General features: G+C 50.1%; 1 protein-coding gene across 1 annotated transcript in view; it reads right to left on the bottom strand.

Moving 5' to 3' along the window:
* The window catches only part of CTNNBL1 (catenin beta like 1), a gene marked incomplete at both ends in the record, with an annotated part of 186,229 nt that overhangs the window by 11,553 nt on the left and 155,167 nt on the right, over window positions 1-19,509 (bottom strand). The window contains 2 exons of the mRNA XM_080716304.1: window positions 14,986-15,066; window positions 17,894-17,991. Coding sequence (XP_080572430.1) covers window positions 14,986-15,066; window positions 17,894-17,991 — 179 coding nt within the window. The remainder of the gene's footprint in view (window positions 1-14,985; window positions 15,067-17,893; window positions 17,992-19,509) is intronic.

Consider the following 19,509-nt stretch of genomic DNA (forward strand, 5'->3'; position numbering starts at 1 on the left):
CGATCAGGAAGGACTTAGCTCTGCGGTCGTCAATCTCCAACAAGAACCCTTCAGAGACTACTCAGACACAGATAATGCACTTCTTTATTTGCCCAGGGGGCCAGCCGGAGCAACACAAGCTACTTTTTATCTCACCCCCAGCGGTCTGTCTCTGAGGCAGAGGGCTGCAGACTGCCAGGGCCTGCCCCGCACAGCCACCAATTCTCAGCTTCATTTAGTGGCAGATTCCTGAGTAACCCGGTGATCATGTTAATGGCTCATGAGGTGGTTGGGGAGCACTGGTCTGATGTTAGAGGAGTCTAAGGAGAAAAGGGCCTCTTCCATTTCTCATTTACTCTGAGTCCATCCTAACTTCCTGCTCCCAAACTCCCATGGATCAGCAGTTGGGGCAAAGGAAGGAAAATCACTCCTGACTGACTTTCACACAACACAAAAAGCATTTAGTGCTAACACTTCATGTTTCCATAATGCTATATAGAGTTTTAAAGGGTTATTACATATACATGCCCTTCCTAGCAAACTTAAGGAGGACAGGGAAGGGATTATTAATCCCACCATATGAATTAGAAACCAAGGCACACGGAGGTGAGACTGCTCGTAATTACATAATCACCAGTTACCAGAATATGGACTCCCTGGGATCTGGCCTGACCCATCTGCTGTGGAAATGGTAATGCGGAGCAGGGAATTTGGACCTTGGCCTACTGAGACCCTGAGGGCAAAATGCCATCCTGAGTACTGAGTTAAGGCAGGGAGAAAAAAGAAAAAGAAAACGGAGATAAGGAGAAGGACTTTGTCACCCAGGAGCAGATAATCAGTCTAAGTGTACTCCAAAGTTATAATTACAAGTGGCAGGTGCTGATCAGGGCTGGCTGAAATGTTAGGGTGTCCCAGAAGAAGTACTTTTGGGTAAAGTCTCAAGGGTCAGGATGGCAGAGATGGGAGAACAAACACCTCACTGCTTGGTCTCCCCACTGTCCTAGCCTTGGGGAAATGCCTCCTGCCACCCATCCCTCCGCTCTCTAGTGCCTCGACACAGCACAGGCGGGCCTGCCCTCCCTAGTTTTTCTTTCTCCTGTGGTGCTGGACATTGAACTCAGGGGTGTTCTACCTCTGAGCTACATCCCCAGCCCATTTGGAAAATTTATTTTGAAACAGGTTTTCACAGGTTTTTGAGAGCTTCACCAGTTGCTGAGGCTGGCTTCAAACCTGCAACCTTCCCGTCTCAGGCTCCCACGCACTGGGATTATAGGCGTGCACCACCAGGCCCGGCTCTGCCCTCACTTTTCTGACCTCCTCACCTTTCCTGCTTGTGTTGGTCACCCCACCGCCTACTCTATATATACCAAAAGTCTAAAATGTGACGTTCCTCAAAGAGCGTCACATGCAGTGACTGTTAGTCAGCACTGTGCAGAAACACATCATGGACAAAGATATGTGAACGGCCACGGGAGGGACACATGGGCCTAAAGCACCCGGGACACAGGCAGAGCCCACAGAGGAGGCCACAGCAGCAGCCACACAAGGAGAGGGGAGGGAGGGACGCAGAGAGAAGGGAGAGACCACTGGAGCTACAAACAAGGGAGCTGGAGAGGAAGCCTTTGATTCATCAACCAGGGAAGATCTGCTGAACACCTAACGGCCAGGTAGCATGTGATATGCTAGGACAGCGGAGTTACAACAGTCCTCACAATCCACGTGTTTACTGGTCTGAAGATGTTAATAAAAAAGAGAATTTCTTCTCCCTCTCTCCCTTCCTTCCTTTCTGATGGAACCCAGGGGCATTCTACCTCTAAGCTAGACCCCCAGCCCTATTTTATTATTATTATTTTTTTGAAACAGGGTCTCTCTAAATTGCTGAAACTGGCCTGAAACTTGCAATCTTTCTGTCTCAGCCTCCCAAGTACTGGGATTACAGGCATGTGGGACCATGCCTGGCTAGGAAGAAATTACTTCCCTTTTTTTGTGGTGCTGGGGTTTGAACCCAGGTACAGTCCACCTCCTAGCTATACCCTGAGACCTATTTTATTTTTATTTAGAAACAGGGTCTGGCTAGGTTGACGAGAGTCTCACTACTTGCTGGGACTGTCCTCAAACCTGCCATCCTCCCATCTCAGCCTCCCAAGTACTGGGATTAAAAGCACCTGACAAGAAATTACTTCTTAAAAAAGGAGGTGGTGGCACACACTTGTAATCCCAGCATTTGGGCGGCTGAGACAGGAAGGATTGTGGTTCACAGCTAGCCTCAGCTACTATTTAGTGAGGCCCTTTGCAACTCACCTTTATTTTGACCCTGTTTCAAAATAAAGACTAAAACATAGGGCTGCTGATGTAGCTTGGAGATAGAATGCCCCGGGTTCTATCCCCAGTACTGTAAAAAAAAAAAAAAAAAAAAAAAAAAAGAATAACAGCAATTATGCAGGAGGACTTCTCAACTGTACTGAGTGCTGTGGAACACAGGAAGAAGCACGGACTGGGCTGGTCTGGGCAGTCTGGAGAGTCCTAGGGAATGCAACTTTTTTTTTTTTTTTGGTGGTACTGGGGTTCCTGGAAGCCCTTCTATCTCCGGGCTACACTCCCAGACCTATTTTTATATTTTTATTGGAAACAGGGTCTCCTAAGCCAGCGCACGCGGCTGGCTTCGAACCTGCGCGATCCTCCTGTCTCTGCCTCCCAAGCGCGGGGATTACAAGCGTGCGCCACCATGCCCGGCGGAATGCAACTTTTGACCTGGAGTTTGAGCCACCTGAGTGTGACAGGGCTGAGGCCACTCCGAGCACAGGAAGTAAGGGCATGGGGAGACAGCTTGGGAGAGAAGGGCGGCACACCTTCTCACTAACAGAAGTGTCAGCTGGGAGTCGGGAGTATTGTCTTGCTTATTAGAGCCCTGCTATCGGCAGATTGTGTTAGTTTTGATTGATTACTACAGGGCAGGCACTGCGGGAGGCAGGGTGAATAATAAGCACTGCCGCCATCACCCACACTCACTACAGTACTTCTCGGGATCGCCCGGGAGGCAGCCCCGCCCCTGCCCGTTAGAGGAGCCGGGGCTCAGGCAAGCTGGGGGGCAGCGCTGGGATTCAAACCCACGCCTGAGCTCCTTCCACATTAGCAGTCTGTGGAGTATTGATCGCAGACCTGTCCAGAGAACAAAGGAAGATGTTAAAGGAGAGTGACAGACAGGCTGAGGAACGGAGCCGGGCAAAGTGCAGTCTCTCTCCTTTGGTCAGAAGTGCCCGTTGATCCTCCCGTTTACACATTTCTCCACACAACCTCATCTTTTAACCTGGCAAGAGCCTGAGTCCTCTGGCTTCTCACTGCTGTCCTCTAGAAAGGACAGAACCAAGGCCGGGCGTGGTGGTGCACACTTGGAATCCCAGCATTTGGGAGGCCGAGACAGGAGGATCGTCGTTTGTGGACAGCCTCAGCTACCTAGTAAGGCCCTTTGCAACTCACTGAGACCCTGTTTCAAATTAAAGAATAAAAAATAGGGCTTGGGGTGTAGCTCCGAGGTAAAATGTCCCCGGGTTCCATTCCCAGTACTGCAAAAAGAATGAAAAAAAAAAAAAAAGGGCAGACTCAGGTGCCACAAAAGGAACGCCCAGCTCCACGCCCCCTCTTCCTCTGTCCTCAGGACTTCTCTGCCACTGTTCACTTCGACATTCTACTTGAGACATACGGCCTTATGATTTGAAAGTGAAATTTTCAAATGTAGATCTGAGATACGACGATAGCTCATCTCCAAGAAAGGCACCACACTGCTGCGGTGAACACACACAAAGATGAAACACAGATTGGCTTCTGAAGATGAAGCTTCTGCCCCGGCAGGTGCAGAAGCGTCACAGAAACCGGCACACAGTGAAGCTGACTGCTGTCAGGATAGCACCTTATCTAGCCCGTTACGACTCGGAGGCATGGAATATTTACTGCTGAATGGATTCAAGGAAGCTGAGCGCAAACGTGTACTTGCTGTTTAAAGGGAAATAAAAGGAGCAGGAAGATTATGTATCATTCTGATATGGAATATGGAAGTGAGAAAGTTTGGGCAGGTCTTTCAGGTACATCTTCTTAGGTTCAGGGCTGTTTTAAAATGAAGTGAGATGTTACTTGTATTCCCCACCCCTGTCTTCCTACCTATGGACATGGTCAGCTTTATGAATGGATTAATGACTTTCTGACTTCTTTTCTGGGTTTCCAAGACAGATAAAAGTGATCTTGAGATAGGACTTGCAACTGTTCCTTGGGTATCTTTGTGGAATGAGGTTGAGCTAGATAGCAGGAAGAACTTCTAAGGGTGTTGTTGGATAACTCTACTCATGCACTGCCTACAACTCAGTAATATAAACTGTGGAAATTAAGAAGAAATTCACCACAAGCTACCCCACCCTATTCCTTTCCTTGTTAAAGGCTCCAAAACTGAATACGTGTAATAAGAAGGACTCTGATGGTTATGCCCTGTCAATACACCAATGGACTTCCTTCTTACTGGCAAGGAGGAACACACTGTCCACTCACCAACCAGGGAGGGTCTAAGTGGCCATAGAGCACGGCCATTTGGCTCATGAGAGATCATGCTTGTAGCACAAACTCCTCAGTACATAGACACGAAGCTAACAACTCACGAACACCCCTTTCTAAGGGGATTCCCAACCTCCCCTTGCCTTCTCCCCCTCAAAAGACGCTCTGACAGTAGTACCAGGAGCACCTCGGTTAGACAGTGGGACTTCTTGGAACTATGATGTATAAATTCCACAGGCCAGTTCCTCTGCCAGCATGGACAGAAGACCAAGCAAATGGGACCAGATCCCAGCTCTAACCCTAACTTCTTGGAGTCCTCAGGCAAGTCAATTAACTTTCTGGCCTCAGCTTCTTTGCTGGGGAACGGGAAGCCTACACTGGCCCAGAGAAGGTACACAGGGTTCATCCTGAGTGACCACTCCAGCCCTCTGCAGAGCACCATGTGGAAGAGGGCTGGGAGGCGGAGCTGCATGGCTGTGGGGAAGGGGGAGTGGCCGAGTGCCTCACCTTGGAGGTTCCTTTGGCTTTGCTAATCAGTGGCAATGCCGGGGGTGAAGCACCTTCACCACCCCAGGCGATGGATTCCTAAAATCTGTGTAAGATTTAAGCTGATGGCTGATGGCAGTCAGGACAGCCACTGCCAGGAACTCCTCAAGCTGAGCCACGCCACCACCTCAGAGGACGTGATGGTCAAGGCCGGCAATTAGCTTGTCCTCTCGCCAGGAAACCGAACTCCCTCTGACAAAGCCCCTGGTTCTGCTGTTCCACTGGACAGGCTAACGACGACACAGCCAAATACATCAAGTGCTCTCCAAATGGGAATACGATTATTAGAGCAATCCCAAGAATCCAGTAACCTCCTTACATGTTGTAATTATATCTCCCGTAACAAAACCTCAGTGTGAAAATCTACGTACTGGATTCCACTTGACAAGACACAGGACCTGGATTTAAGAGCAGTCTTCCACAAATTAATTAATCCAGCTCTGAGGACAGCGAAGGTGACTGCCTTCGCTGTGGAGTGGAGACAAACACAGCGTCTACGCAGCACGCTCGCTCCGCAAGGTGAGGCCCCTGCATGAGCCTCACTGGCGGAGCCGCCCATGGTGAGCAGGCACGGACAAGCACGTCCAGATTTCACAGACGAAAAACTCAGACACATGTCACATAGCTGCCACTGAGAGCTTCTTTTTGGTACTGGGGATTAAACTCAGGTACTTTTTTTTTTTTTAACCTCTGAGCTATACCCCAGCTCTTTTTTATGTTTTTGTTTTGAAACAGGGTCTCATTAGGTTGATGAACATCTCATTACGTGTTGAGGCTGACCTCAAACCTGTGATCCTGTCACAGCCTCCAAAGTACTGGGATTACAGGCATGAACCATCATATCTGTCTTGCCACGGCTTTTTGGTTAGAGACTTAAGTGGAAAATGCCTCCCTAATCTAAGGGCTTTTGTATTAGTCCTTTCAGTCTGGCAAGAGGTGGCCAGTAAAGTGGGTGTGGTGCTATATGCCTGGAGTCTCAGTACTTGGGAAGCTGAGATGGGAGGATTGTAGGTTGGAGGCCAGCCTCAGCAATTCAAACCCTCAGCAACTTACTGAGACCCTCTTTATTTTTTTCTTTGTTCCTTTCTTCCCTCCTATCCTTCCTTCCTCCCTTCCTTCTTTCCTGGTACTAGGGATTAAACCCAGGAGTGTTCTATCTCCAAGCTACACCTCCAGCCTTTTTTAATTTTTGTTTTGAAACAGGGTCTCACTAGGTTGCTGAGGCTGTCATGGAACCTGTGATCCTCCTGTCTCAGCCTCCTAAGTACTGGGATTACAGGTGTGTGCTACCACGCCTGTAAGACTTTGTTTCAAAATAAGACGTAAAATAAAATAGGGCTGTGGGGTATAGCTCGGAGATAGAATTGCCCCTGGGTTCAATTTTCAATACTGTAAAAAAAAAAAAAAAAAAAAAAAAGACGAACAGCAAAGCTGAAGCAACAACAGTGACATTTCCTGCAACTTTACAAAGGTGCTGGCTCCCTCACATTCCTGCTTTGCAGCAGGACACTGCGGCTCGGAGCGCACTCTCTCTGAAGGCCCAAAGCTCATGGTAGAGTAAGTGGTAGAGCCAGGACAGAAAGACGTGCGGCTCTGGCCCAAGCCTGTTTGCTTTCATAGTTCAAAAGAGGAAGAAATTTTCATTTTATGCACCTTTTCCAGAATTAGCATATGAGCAGTTAGATGGGATCTTTTTTCTCTATGCAATATTTGGGAACTAATGCAAACTGGTAGCATAAATGTAAGGTCACTTAGCTAGTTGGCCTATCTTTTCCCGATACATTGAAGAAATTTAAAATGAAAGGGTGAAAAAACCTCACTACAGCTACACTAGGATATTCCACATGCAATTTGAGAGAGTTAAAAGACAAAACAAAACAACCACTCTTGATAGGTTTTGTTTTGTTCATTCCATAGAGAGGGCTAGAACAAAAACTTAGATGGTAATTCAGTGAATGGCGCATTAAGAAGAACAGATTGCAATTCACAGCAGCGTAAGCCTGTTTGGGGGCTGCTAAAATAAACAGATTCATCTCCAAAGATACACAAGGAGGTGGTGTGCGCAGCGTCAAGGTGCCATTTCCTCGGTTCCCGTGCTTCCCCTCCCAGCCACATCTTCACTTTAAATGTTAATCTGTCTTTGGGAGCACTACCAAATCACCGGCTTCCCACATGCCGCTATCTCTCCCAGCAGTCAGACGCGAGCCCTCCAAGCAAGCACGCGGATGCCATTTCTAATCTGCCCCTGACAGACAGTGAACTACCCGGGGCTGATAGAAGGGGACAGTCACAGAGGAGGCTGCTGTGAAGCCGATACCCAGCCCTCTTGCTTCAATACGAGAAGACCCAGCTCAGAGCTGGACAGGAAGCCCCAAGAGAAGAGGCGGCTACTGTCTGTATTTGTGAGCAAGAATTGTCCTGCTGTTTGGAAAATGCCAGTTCCTTTTTAAATTCCAAAGGGGAGAAACTTATACCATGGAAGAGAGAAGTAAAGGGGGTCAGAGGAGGCATAAATGCCAGCGAAACCAAACCTTCCGCCAAAAGCTTCTAAGTAGGGCGGACTTGAAGCCAAGAATATACTGTAATCCTAGTACTTGGGAGGCGGAGACAGGAGGATCACAGATTGAAGGACAGCCTCAGCAACACAGGGAGACTCTCGGTAACCTAATGAGATTCTGTTTAAAAAAAACAAAAACAAAAATAAAAAGGCTGGGGCTGTAGCTTGGAGGTAGAATGCTCCTGGGTTCAGCATACACACATGCGTGCATGTACACACACACACACACACACACACACACACACACACACACACACACACACACACACAGAGGCAGATGGTTAGAGAAGGCTCCTAGAGACCACAAGTCTTGTCAGCTGGGGGAACTGAGGCTGGGAAGTTTTTAGGGACGGTCTCGTAAACTGATGGCAGCTTGAGTAGGACTTTGAGGGTGTCAGGCCACCTGAGCACAAACAAGAGCCAGTGCTAGTTTTTACAAACAATCTCATTAATCCTCAGTCTGACACCATAATAAAGCTCCCACGAGAACTGACACACAGAGCTGGTGTGTAGGCTGGTGTTAGCACTGGCTTGTGACCCCAAGGCTCCTGTGCCTTCAGGTACCAGGGTGCCTCCAGCACAGGTGTTTCTCCACTTACCTAACATGCTTGCCCTAAGAAAAAAGCCCAGACTGTACACCAGCCTCGAGAGAAGAGCTTCCATCGGGGCAGAGATGGCACGAGGTCAGACACCGGTGCTGATGCAGAAACAGAGAAAGCGCTAAGAGCGGCCCCTGTTGAGAGGACTTGTAGTCAGAGCACAGGGAGAGACAGAAGAGCGCAGGCCCTCTTGCTTTCAACTCTACTCTGGATCACAGCTACCAACCGTGGCATCTTGCCGGTGCCAGGAACTACCTATGTGATTCAAGTATGTCAGTTTATTGAATTCTCCCCACAACCCGATAGGATGAGCACTATTATTCTCATCCTTCTCTGAAGCAGAGAGCTTGGGAGGCTTGCTGGTGATCTGGTGGAGGCAGGGTCAGGGCGGCGACTCTGCGGTCCAGCTGAGCCCCTCTCCAGGCCCAGGGCACCAAGAGGGGCTCCACGCAGCCCGCGAGTCCATGGGAAGCGCTCTGCAGGAAGTGCCTGTGAAGCTCTCAGCAGCAGCTTGGTGTGTGGCAGGCACTCAATGCGTATTTACTGACTAATCTGTATGCTCAATCCCTGAAGGGTACAGAGGAAGGAGCCAACCCCAGGAAAGAGACGAAGGATGAAACGGCACAGGAGTACTGTACGCAGAGACAAGGCAAAGGCCGGGGCCTGGGTCTGAGAAAGCACAAGTGCTGCAGAAAGGCTTCTGCGCACGGCGAGGGCTAAGGAGGTGGGCGAGTGCTGAGCACCTGCGGAAGGACACGCAGCGCCTGTGCTTCTGTGTTTGGGTAGGGAAGTGGCTGAAGGGAATTTTCACATTATTATTACTATTATTTTATGGTACTGAGGATTGAACCCAGGGGAACTCTGCCTCTGAGCTACAATCTCTATTTTTCATTTTGGTACAGGGTCTTGCTAAGTAGAAGAGGGCCTTGCTAGGCTGCTGAGGTTGACCACCAACCTGCGATCCTCCTGTCTCAGCCTCCCAACTCTAGGAATACTGGCAGGCACCACTGCACCAACTGACTTTCACTGCAGACCACTTCCGGTTACTGTGCCGGAAATGCAGTGGAGGACCCCATCTAGAGTGAGGGAGATTAGTGAGGGGGGTGCTGCACTGGTGCGATAAAATGTTGCCGGGGGGGGGGGGAGTAAAGTGCCAGCAGCGAGGAGAGGGCAGGCGAGGCCGCGGGGTTTGCCAGGTGGCTGTGGCGGGGCAGGAGTAAGCGGATGACATCGGGTTTCTGAGCTGGTCAAACTGGCCCTGGTGTGGGGAGGAGAGGTGGTTATCTAGGCTTGGGGCCACGAGCGGTGTCCAGGCAGGGTGTTCCTGCAGACACGTGGGAGGTCCTGGCCCAGCACTCCCATCTTAGCAAACCCAACCACAGCCTGGAAGGTCGGTGGAGGTGGGAGCTGTTAGCCCCTCTGGATGACAGAGAGGGCCAGAGATGCCAGACAGAGTGCTTAAGGCCTCACACTAAGACAGGTGACAGAGGTGCAGGACTGGAACTCAGTCAACTGGCTTCTCTTCTAAGTAGTAGAAAGAATGACTGACTGGGAAGGAGGGATGGGAGGTGAGAGAGGGCGAAGGCACAGGCTGGAATGGCAGGTGTCCAGGAGAGGGAAGTGGGAGAGAGAAGGCACCATCTCCCCTCGCCCCATACACACACAGACACTGGCGTCTGCTGCAGTGAGCTGCATCCTGGCAAATCCACCGGCTCAGTAAGTCGAGGAGCACGGGTTTAAAGAAGAGCTGAGAGGAACTCTCAGCAGGAGTCTTTTTTCCCCCCAGCTCGCCCTAGTAGCTGGCAGCACCATTAACAGAAGCATCAATGGCAGCCCCACGCTGCGCTGTCTGCACCCTCAGGACCGCGTACCCCACACAGGCAACCCTGCGTCTCACCTTTATGCAATTCTCATTTCCAAATGCTGAGGAAATGGTCAGTCTGCTTAAGACACCAAGTCCTGTGGATACTGTTTCATTACATAGTCCATCTTTTTCTTTCCAGGGAAAAGCTGGGAATGATTTAACTGTGGCAAAAATTAGCATGCAATTTGTAAGTCATTATGGTGCAAAGTGTGTGGTGAGAACACTTTATTGAATAAACCTGCCGAGTATAATTTTCCCAGGAACTAAGAAAGAAAAACCTCTCTCCAAGGCTCTCCTCCCTCTTTTAGAAATTGCGGCCAGTGCCTATCTAATTACATCTTACTTCTGATGGTCAGAAGCTGGGCAGGCTCCGCATATTTAACCCAGAGAGGCTAGAAGGAACCACTGAGAAGTCAGCACCGGAAAGATGGGAATTTTCTGGGCTTCCCCTTGTTTGGGGAACCTGTAGAAATCTGTTGAGACAAGCACTTTGGATATTTACAGATCAGGTGGACTGTTGCTCACTACAAGAGTCTGAAGAATTACATGGCCTTTAAAAGTTCAGGTCAAATCCTGTTCACCAGGAACCCCAGGGGATGCCCAGGTACACGGTGGCCCTGGAATCAAACGGACACCGCGTATGGAAGCAGCCGGCCGCAGCCAGGGCGTGCAGGTCTGCCACAGACTGTTGCAGTGATGCAGTGGGACCGAACGTGGAGAAAATTCTCTATCGCTTGGTCCTGTAGACTCTTCCAGTAGGAATGCTTTTCCTTATTACATACTTTTGCAGGGCTGGGGTGTACTCAGTGGTAGAGTGCTTGCCTAGCATGTGCAAGGCCCTCGGTACAATACCCAGCACCACAAACAAACAAAACCCCACTAGAATATCATTGCATTAATGTCACAGAATCTATATACTTGCACTTAAATATTTTCAATAATGGGGCTAATCACAGAAAAAAATAGGGTTAAAATTGAAGTTAAGAAAAATTGTGGAAGGCTCAAGGTGACCTTATATCTTCCTTAGAACTCAAGGACAGATATTAATTTCGCCTAACGGGCAATGGTCCTTCGCTTCATCAGGCCTGATCTCAGGGTACAAGTCCTATGATGAATAAGAGACATCCATGACAGTCCCAGAGGCAGAGAACAAGCAAATACGTAAATACAGTCATTATCAGTTATGTGGTGGCGGCAGGGAGGCACGGTGATCAATGAACACCTCTCCAGGGAGGTGACACTTACACTGAGACCTGACAGTGGAGGAGGCACCAGCAGAGAAGACCTGAGGTAGATGGCAGCAGCAAAGGCGAGGCTGGAGGCAGGAGGAGGCCAGAGGCAGGGAAAAGTGAGGTCATGCAAACCTTGCAGTACTGAGGAGTTAAGACGCACGTACACACGCGCTTGCGTGCATACCTAGTCCTTGTAAAGAAAACAAAAGGCTCTCTGACCATCTCCTGCATCCCAGCCCCTGGGCAGGTAGCTTCTGGGTTCCGTATTTATGGTTACTGTATCACTATGCAATTTTTGGAAGTACCCGGCTAAGACAGGTTGGGGCAGTTAAGCCAGAGAACCAGGGAAAGGTCTGGCTCTGCCACCCGCTCCCTCACCCCTCCACTCCTGGACTGTAACCCGGTGCCCTTGGCTCGCCTCCGCCTGTCCTCTGCTGTTTCTCCCCAGCCTGGAAATGCCCCATCGGTCTCTATCAATCAAGGTTCAGTGTGAATGTTGACTTATCCACAAAACCACTCGGGACTCCAGCTGCAGCCTGGATCTCCCAGCCCCAGGCAGCGGCACCGTTCTGGGGCCCATTCTTCTACTGGCACTTCAGCCTGGCCCCGTGCCTTGCGCAGAGCGGGTGCCTGATCAACATTTGCCAACGACTGGATTCTCTCCAGTGAATCTTGGTCAACTGCAAATCATGGACACTTGCACTGTGCCCAGAGAAATGGAGCTTTGCAGAGAAGGGTGGCTCTGAGACGCTACCTGACCTGTAATCTAAAGTTTTTTTTTTTTTTTTTTTTTCCTGCAGACTTGGTGAAGTATAGAGGATATTTATCCACTACTAATCTGACGGTCAATGTCATCAAAATGCCTGAGAAATAGGCACTCAATCAAGTCAGCAGCTATTTGCTGAGCTCCCAAATGGTGCAGGACGTGTGAATTTAACAGGGGCAAGGAGACAATCCGTTTATGACCTAGGAGAGAAGACTGCACGAGGAAGAGGCGAAAAGGAGGTCACGCTGTCTTGTCACTCACGCCTGTGAGATGGTGTCATTGGCCAGGACGGAGCCTGCGCGCTGGCAGGAAGCGCAGCTTTCGGGCGCGTTCCTCCCGCCCGCCTGGCTCTCATGCAGCACCGTGCTGTCGAGCACTGATGGCCTTGGAATGTTTGCCAGTGCCCAGCAAAACGGCCTTGGCATCCAGGAGACAGATGTTTGTCAGGGAATGCAGGGGCCTGGCGCCGCGGCGCACGGCAGTCCTGAGTGCTGGGGGAGCGGCGTGGCCACCCCTCGCTGTCGGCGCTAATCAATTTCATGCCCTCTTCAATGTTGATAATAGATAATCCTACGGGAAGCAGGCCAAGTTTCCCGACAGCTACATGCAAGGGGCTCCCCGATGCCAACTGCTTACTGTCGTCCCTCAAAACGTTGGTGCTTCACCTCAAACGGAGTGCCTGGCGGTGCCAACAGTCAGCTCTGCTGGGCGCTGCTTCTGGGGTGTTGGCCAGGTGGAGGCGCCCAGGGAAAGGATAGCCCAGCCTGCTTAGAGCTACACAAGACTTCTAGTCGGAACCGGAAAGCCCATCGGCAGCAACAGCTCCTACCTCGTGAGCCAGGCACTTTATATACTTTATGCTTGGCCTTCATGGTAAGAGAAAGGGAAGTCTTATTCCCAATTTTCAAATGGAAAAACCAAAGCTTGGAGAGTTCTGAGCCAGGAAGTGGCATAGCCAGTGCTGAAGCCTGGGCCCCGACCCATGTGCCTCCTAATGGGTCCATGGCCCAGTCACCGGTCACCCCCTCACTGTACTTTGTGTGTGTGTGTGTGGGGGGAGTGATATTGGGGGTTGGACTCAGGGGCATTCTACCTCTGAGCTACACCCCAGCCCTGTTTTATTTTTTATTTGGAAACAGGGTCTTGCTAAGTTGTTGAGGGCCTCACTAAGTTGCTGAGGCTTTGAACTTGTGATCTGCCTGTCTCAGCCTCCTAAGTACTGGGATTACAGGTCTGGACCACCACGCCTGGCTTCACTGTGCTTTGAATCCATTCTGCTGTCAAAAAATGGCAGAGCTAGCCAAGGCTACTCAGCTGAACCCGAGAGAAAGCGTCAGGCTTGAGGGACCGAAGAGCCCTGGCTAGCTCCACTCAAAGCTAAGAAACTGAGGCTGCTCGCAGCCTGGCCACAGGCTGTGACTCTGACGTGGCACCTCCTGCCTCCTGGGCATTCCCAGCGCTCAAACTCTGCTCTGGTGGATTCCACCAGGGGCTCGTCCAGGTGAGGTCCCTATGCGTCTCATGGCTGCTTCCTTACAAGTCTAGGGGACTGTCCATTTGTTTCTAATTATCATTCAGATGGAGAGAAAGGATAACTTCCTCTGGCACTTTAATGGTCACTTAGTGCCACTCATGTTCAAGCTACCACACAGGAAAGACAGGGTGGAAAAGTATAATCAGAGAACAAAGCAAAACGGGTGGGGTCTGTGGATGGAAAGAGCCGCGCGTGGAACATGCCCGTTTCTGGAGCCCAGCTCAGACTTTAGAGACTGCCTTTTATCTTGCAGTGGTATCACTAAATAAAAGAAGAAAGTCCCAGTCGATCAATTCAATCAATCAGCAAACATCTGAGCACTTACTGGGTTTAGAGATCACAGGGAAATTGCAAGAATGAAAACAGTTACCATCCATTGGTCTTTGTCAGTGGAGGTGTGTTTTGTGAAAGGGGAGGACCGGATGGGAAGTGGGGAAGAGAAAGAGGACACAGGCAACAGGGTCACCGTCCTCCCGGCTCTCTTCTGCACCAGGCTGCGCGAGCTGGAGAGGGGGGCGAACACGGGGCCCACCAGCAGGGCGCTGCCACAGCTGAGGGTGGTGGCTCTGAAAGGCTCTCTCCTACTGAGGCTCAAAAGCCTCAGGTATGTCTTTAAGGCAAGAACACAAAGAGAATGGAGTGAGCCGGCAAATGAAGATGACCAGACTGAAAAAGCAAGAAAGGAATCATTACGTCACGTGACCACAGGCTGAGGGGTAAAACTTGCGAGGGGACAGAATAGAGAAGGGCATTCAAGAGTGGACATGAAAGCGCACTGCAACTAAAGGTTACGGTGAATAAGCTACACAAGCCAGAGGTGGAGGAGACACTTGGAAGCAGGTGGGAAGCCAGAGCCAGGAACCCCACAGCGAGCTCGCGTCCCTCGGTGAAATCAGCACAAGAAACGGGCCAGTCACGCTGACCTGGTTTGGCTCGGCCGCGATGCATCCGGGCTTGCCTTCTCTAAGTCTCCAATTTCCATCTGTACATGGGGAACTGGATTCACTGGCTTTTCAGAGTCCTTCCTGCTCTTCTAGCCTGGACCACCCTTCTTAGAATGCTCCCGCAGGACTACAGCAGCGAGCAAGACTGGGTACCAAGACACCGTGCCCAGGCGGCACTGAGCCAGACTGCACTGGGCCAGACTTTGAGAGAAGCTCTGGCCTGGGGTATGTGTGATCCGCCCAGGCCCCAGGGCAGACCTGGCGCAGTCCAACACCCTCCCTCCCCAACCCTTGTCCTCCATGGGCAGAGCAGCGATGCCCACCAGCAGATGCACCTATGCCTGTGCCTGTCCTGTGAGGAGGAGGTCCACAAGGGACCAAAGGGTGCTAGTCAACAGCGGGCAAAAGGCAGGACGGGTACATACGTGCTTTTCTCCTTCAATCTTCTTGTCAGCCACCTGCATTGCACTCAGATACTTAAAATGCAACTCCATTAGTCTGTCAACCTGAAAGAGAGATTTTGCAGACAGTGAGAAGAGCAGACCCCAGCGAGAAGACAGCAGGAGCCCCCTTTCTCTGGTGCAGTTTGCCAAGGGGCACTCAGGCTGCCTCTTTGACATGGGGGATGAGCTTTGCATAGGGACAGGGCAAGAATGGAGCAAAGAGCCAGGGCGAAGAGAGCAAACACTTCGGGTGGAAGGGGCCTGAACACAGACCGCTCCCCAGATGGACTGTGTGCTCACAGTCTTCCCAGGACTCCCGGGAATTCAATTTGCTAACAACAAATAAATAAGTAAAAATTCAAGTCCCTTCTTGCAAAGAGAAGGCGCTTGAAGTTACATACTTGATATTCACTTAGAACTTTACAGAATTTTCTTTTTTCGAACTAAAACCTTTCATGTTCAGATTCTGCCCCAGAGCTGATCTTTTTTTAAAAAATGCCTGAGTAAAATCTTAGTTGCTTTTGAATCAGAAGAGAGTGGGGGGAAAAAAGAGGCTTCTCCAGCAACTTGAAAAATGGCCCTGACTTCTGTACAGCAGTCACTTAAGAATCTGTTTTAGGCTTAGCAAAGTCATGCTTCCAACATGACCTGAGGGACGCTCCCTGGGTTTGGAGAAGCTCCATTTCCCCCTAAGCCTTCCAAGGGGTTGAAGGAACACTGCAAAGCAGCCCAGATGTTGACCATCTTCCATCACACTGGTGCCAGCATGGCTCCTGGCAATCCTGGTATTTATTTGTCCAGGAGCTAATATCATTCAATTAGAGATGTTGATCGCCAATAACAACCTGAAGACTTTATGTATTTTTGTTTATAATGTATTTTCATGGCCATTAGTCCTTAAACTGTAAAAAACCCTGATAAGGTACCAGAGAAGCTCAGATAGCAACCTTCATTTTAGAGGTGAGAAAACCAGAGCATAGGTGTTCAATGTCACCATGCGCAGGACTGCCATGATGTTATGAGTTCTAACCTGATGGCTCTTCGCCATGCTATACTGCTAGTGGGTAGCAAGACGGTCAGAGGTGGGCTCAAAGAGACAGCCCTAGACCTCTCCAAGGCAGGGAAAGGCCTCAGCTCTACAGTGGACACAAGCAGGAACACAACTGCTGAGGTTAGAGAGGCTCTGAGCCTTCTTTTACTCATTTGGAATTGCCTGCTAGGTACAGTGTGATAAAACACACAGGTCTTTTGCACTCAGCAGCCTGGGTGTGTGGCCAGGCATAATGGGAAGCTAAGACAAGGGGGACTGCAAGTTTGTGGCCAGCCTCAGCACCTTAGCAAGGCCCTCTGCAAACTTAGTGAGACCTTATTTATTTATTCATTTATTTTTATTGGTGTATTATAGTCATATATCTTAGTGGAGTACAATATGGTAGAGGCATATATGCACACATCACTCATTTAGCCCTTCCCAAATTCCCCCCATTTCCTCCCCCTCAAGTCCGTGTGTGTGTGTGTGTGTGTGTGTGTGTGTGTGTGTGTGTGTGTGTCTGGGGATGGTATCCAGGGGCATTTGACCTCCAAGCTACACCCCCTGCCCTATTTTTATTTTGAAACAGGGTCTCACTAAGTTGCGGAGGGCCTCACTAAGTAGCTGAGGCTGTCCGAAAACCAGGATCTTCTGGTCTCAGCCTCCCGAATGCTGGGATTACAAGCCTGCGCCACCATGCCCAGCTAAGACATTCATTCATTCATTTATTCAATTAATTAACTAATTAATTAATTTATGGTGGTACTGGGGTTCCTAGAAACGCTTCTACCTCCAGGTTATACTCCCAGATCTATCTATCTATCTATCTATCTATCTATCTATCTATCTAATTTTTTTCTTTTGAAACAGGGTCTCTTAAGTCAGCGAGGCTGGCTTCGAACCTGCGCGATCCTCCTGTCTCTGTCTCCCAAGTGGGGATTACAAGCATGTGCCACCACGCCCAGCAAGACCTTATTTTAAAATAAAAAAATGAATAGGGCTTGGATTGCAGCTCAGAAGTAGAATGTCTCGGGGTTCACCCCAGTGCTACTGGAAAAAATAAAAAAAACAGAACAAGAAACAAAACAAGAATGAAACAAACTCAGCCTGGGTTCAAATCCCAGCTCTGCTATCATTAGTAGTGTGATCTTGGGCAAGTAGTATTGTGTCTCCAAATTTCAGTTTCCTTATCTGAAAAATTAAATAATGCCTACACAAGAAAGATCAACCACAGTGTTATGAGATTATGCGCAAGAATGAAAGGCAGCTGCTCCATTACCACTCCACAGCAGTCGCTCGGTAGACGGCAGCTTATTACTGCTAATACTCACCCCATCTCTTCTTGTTCCGCGATCACTGCAGCTCCCGCAGCCCACCCAGGGCAGGCGCTACCATTTCCTATCATTGCCCCATTTCCATCGCCGCCGTCTAGTAAGACCCATCTAATTCCCCTCCCACTGACTCTACAAGACGGGCACTAATGTCTCCCTTTTAAAGCCAGGGAAGGGAGGCTCCGAGGGGCACGCATTGTGAAAGTCACACAGCAGGCTCAGATCCAGATGTCTGAATCCCAAACCTACTCTCTCAGTCACTCTGCTATGCTGTACACCCCACCCAGCCCACCCCAAATCCTATCATAATCTAAGGGGCCAGAACATCCCCCATGGCTACCAGCCCCAGGGGTCACGTCATTCCTCCTCCCACGGGAGTGTATTTGGACAGGAGAAACAAGAGCAGTGGGAGCTGTGAGACCAAAGCAACAGGCCCAGACGCTGGAGAAGGTATTTAGGGCAGACTGCACCGGGCAGGAGCCCTCCACCGCCGCAGCCCCGGCCCCTTCCTCCGGTTCCCGTTACTCACCTTCTCACTGTCGTTTTCAGTGAATTTATTCAGAAGCCGGGTTCGCTGCTGCCCTCTCAGGTTGCGCAGGAGGGAGGCCAGGATCGAACAGACATGCTCTGGGTTGGGAAGGAGAAAAGAGAACATGCTGAGATCAGAGCAGTGATTATTACCGCTCTACACGCCTGGCCTGGTGCTTCTGAGGGAGGATACGCAGGCCCTCTCTGACTGCAGCTATTGATTAATAAGACAAGCACCTCCATTGTTCGTAGAAAAACAGAACCGCGCGACGCACACTGCTCGAGACACGCCATCAAAGGGGCTGATGTTCTCAAGGACAACTTAAGCGAGTGAATCAAAACTAGGAGAGTTTCTATCTGGCCCGGAACCAACTGATTTTTATTGTCCATGACAGAGCCGCAAATGAGCCCCCCGTTTACAGAAATAACCTGGGAACAGAATGTGAATACCAGCTATGACAAGCAAATGAGAAGCTCCATCGACTTCTCGAGTTAACTTCTAACTTTCCTGAGTAAATGCCCTGAGTTAAGTAAGAAACATGGCGGGGTCCCCACACTGGCATTGCATTCTGGGCAGCTGTGTCTGAGGTCGCTGGACCATGAGTGCGCCAGCCCAGCGACACACTACCCCGCTCCCTCCTCCTGGAGGTTTCTGTGGTGAACCGCGATTCTGCCCTAGGAAAAGGGCCACTGAAGGATCTACCGCAGGCTTCAGTTAGCAAGAGATCCTTTCTAATGACCTTGAAAAGGAATCTAATCAAAGAGAGACAGCAAAGTTTATCTTGAAGGAAAGTGCTCACAGTGTGGACAACAAAGATTCTGTTTGAGAACTGAAGAGCATCGTCCTCTGCCAAAGCTACGGCGAGTCCTCAGAGGTCACTGGCCACTAAGTGGGCCAAGCGGATCGTTCGTTCGTGCTGCTCTGGCTGCAGCACAGACAGCATTTTGTACAAACGTGGCTTCTTCAATGACCTCGAAGCCCTCCCACCTCGTCGACACCCCGGCCTGTGAGCACAGGGCTTTTTCAGTCCTTGGGTGTCTATCTTCCGCCGTGTGCCCTCCCCGGGTGATATCAGCGTGTTCCATGGCTTTGAGACCACTACATGCTCAGACGCAAAACAATTTCTTTTGTACTGAAGGTTGAACCCAGAGGCATTCTACTTCCCAGCTATACCTCCAGCCCTATTTTACTTTCTTGCTAAATTGTTGCGGCTAGTCTTGAACCTGCTATCCTCTCAACCTCAAAAAGTATTGGGATTATAGCTGTGTGTCCGGTGGAGACTGAAACTTGAACCAGTAGGTCAGTCCTGGCCTCTACTCACCAACTCGTGCATGCCACCGCCTGCCTGCTCCCTCTACTTGGTGTCTAGAGGGGCCTTTCACTTCACAGCCCCCAGCAAGCTCCTGTCCTTCCTCCCCAGATCCGCTCCCCAATGTCTGGTACATACACACATGTGGCCATCTAGAAATGGCAAGAGTTCTCCCGTTTCTCCAGCTCCCAGCAATGTCCTTGCTATAGAAGCCTGGGCGAGTTATATCCAGAACCCCAACCCCAGCCCTCACTCGCCACCCCCCACCCCCCCGCCCCGCTGCTACTCGTGTCCCCTGGGAACACTC

The sequence above is a fragment of the Muscardinus avellanarius genome, assembly GCF_963383645.1.
Source record: "Muscardinus avellanarius genome assembly, chromosome: 19".
Classification (NCBI taxonomy): Eukaryota; Metazoa; Chordata; class Mammalia; order Rodentia; family Gliridae; genus Muscardinus; species Muscardinus avellanarius.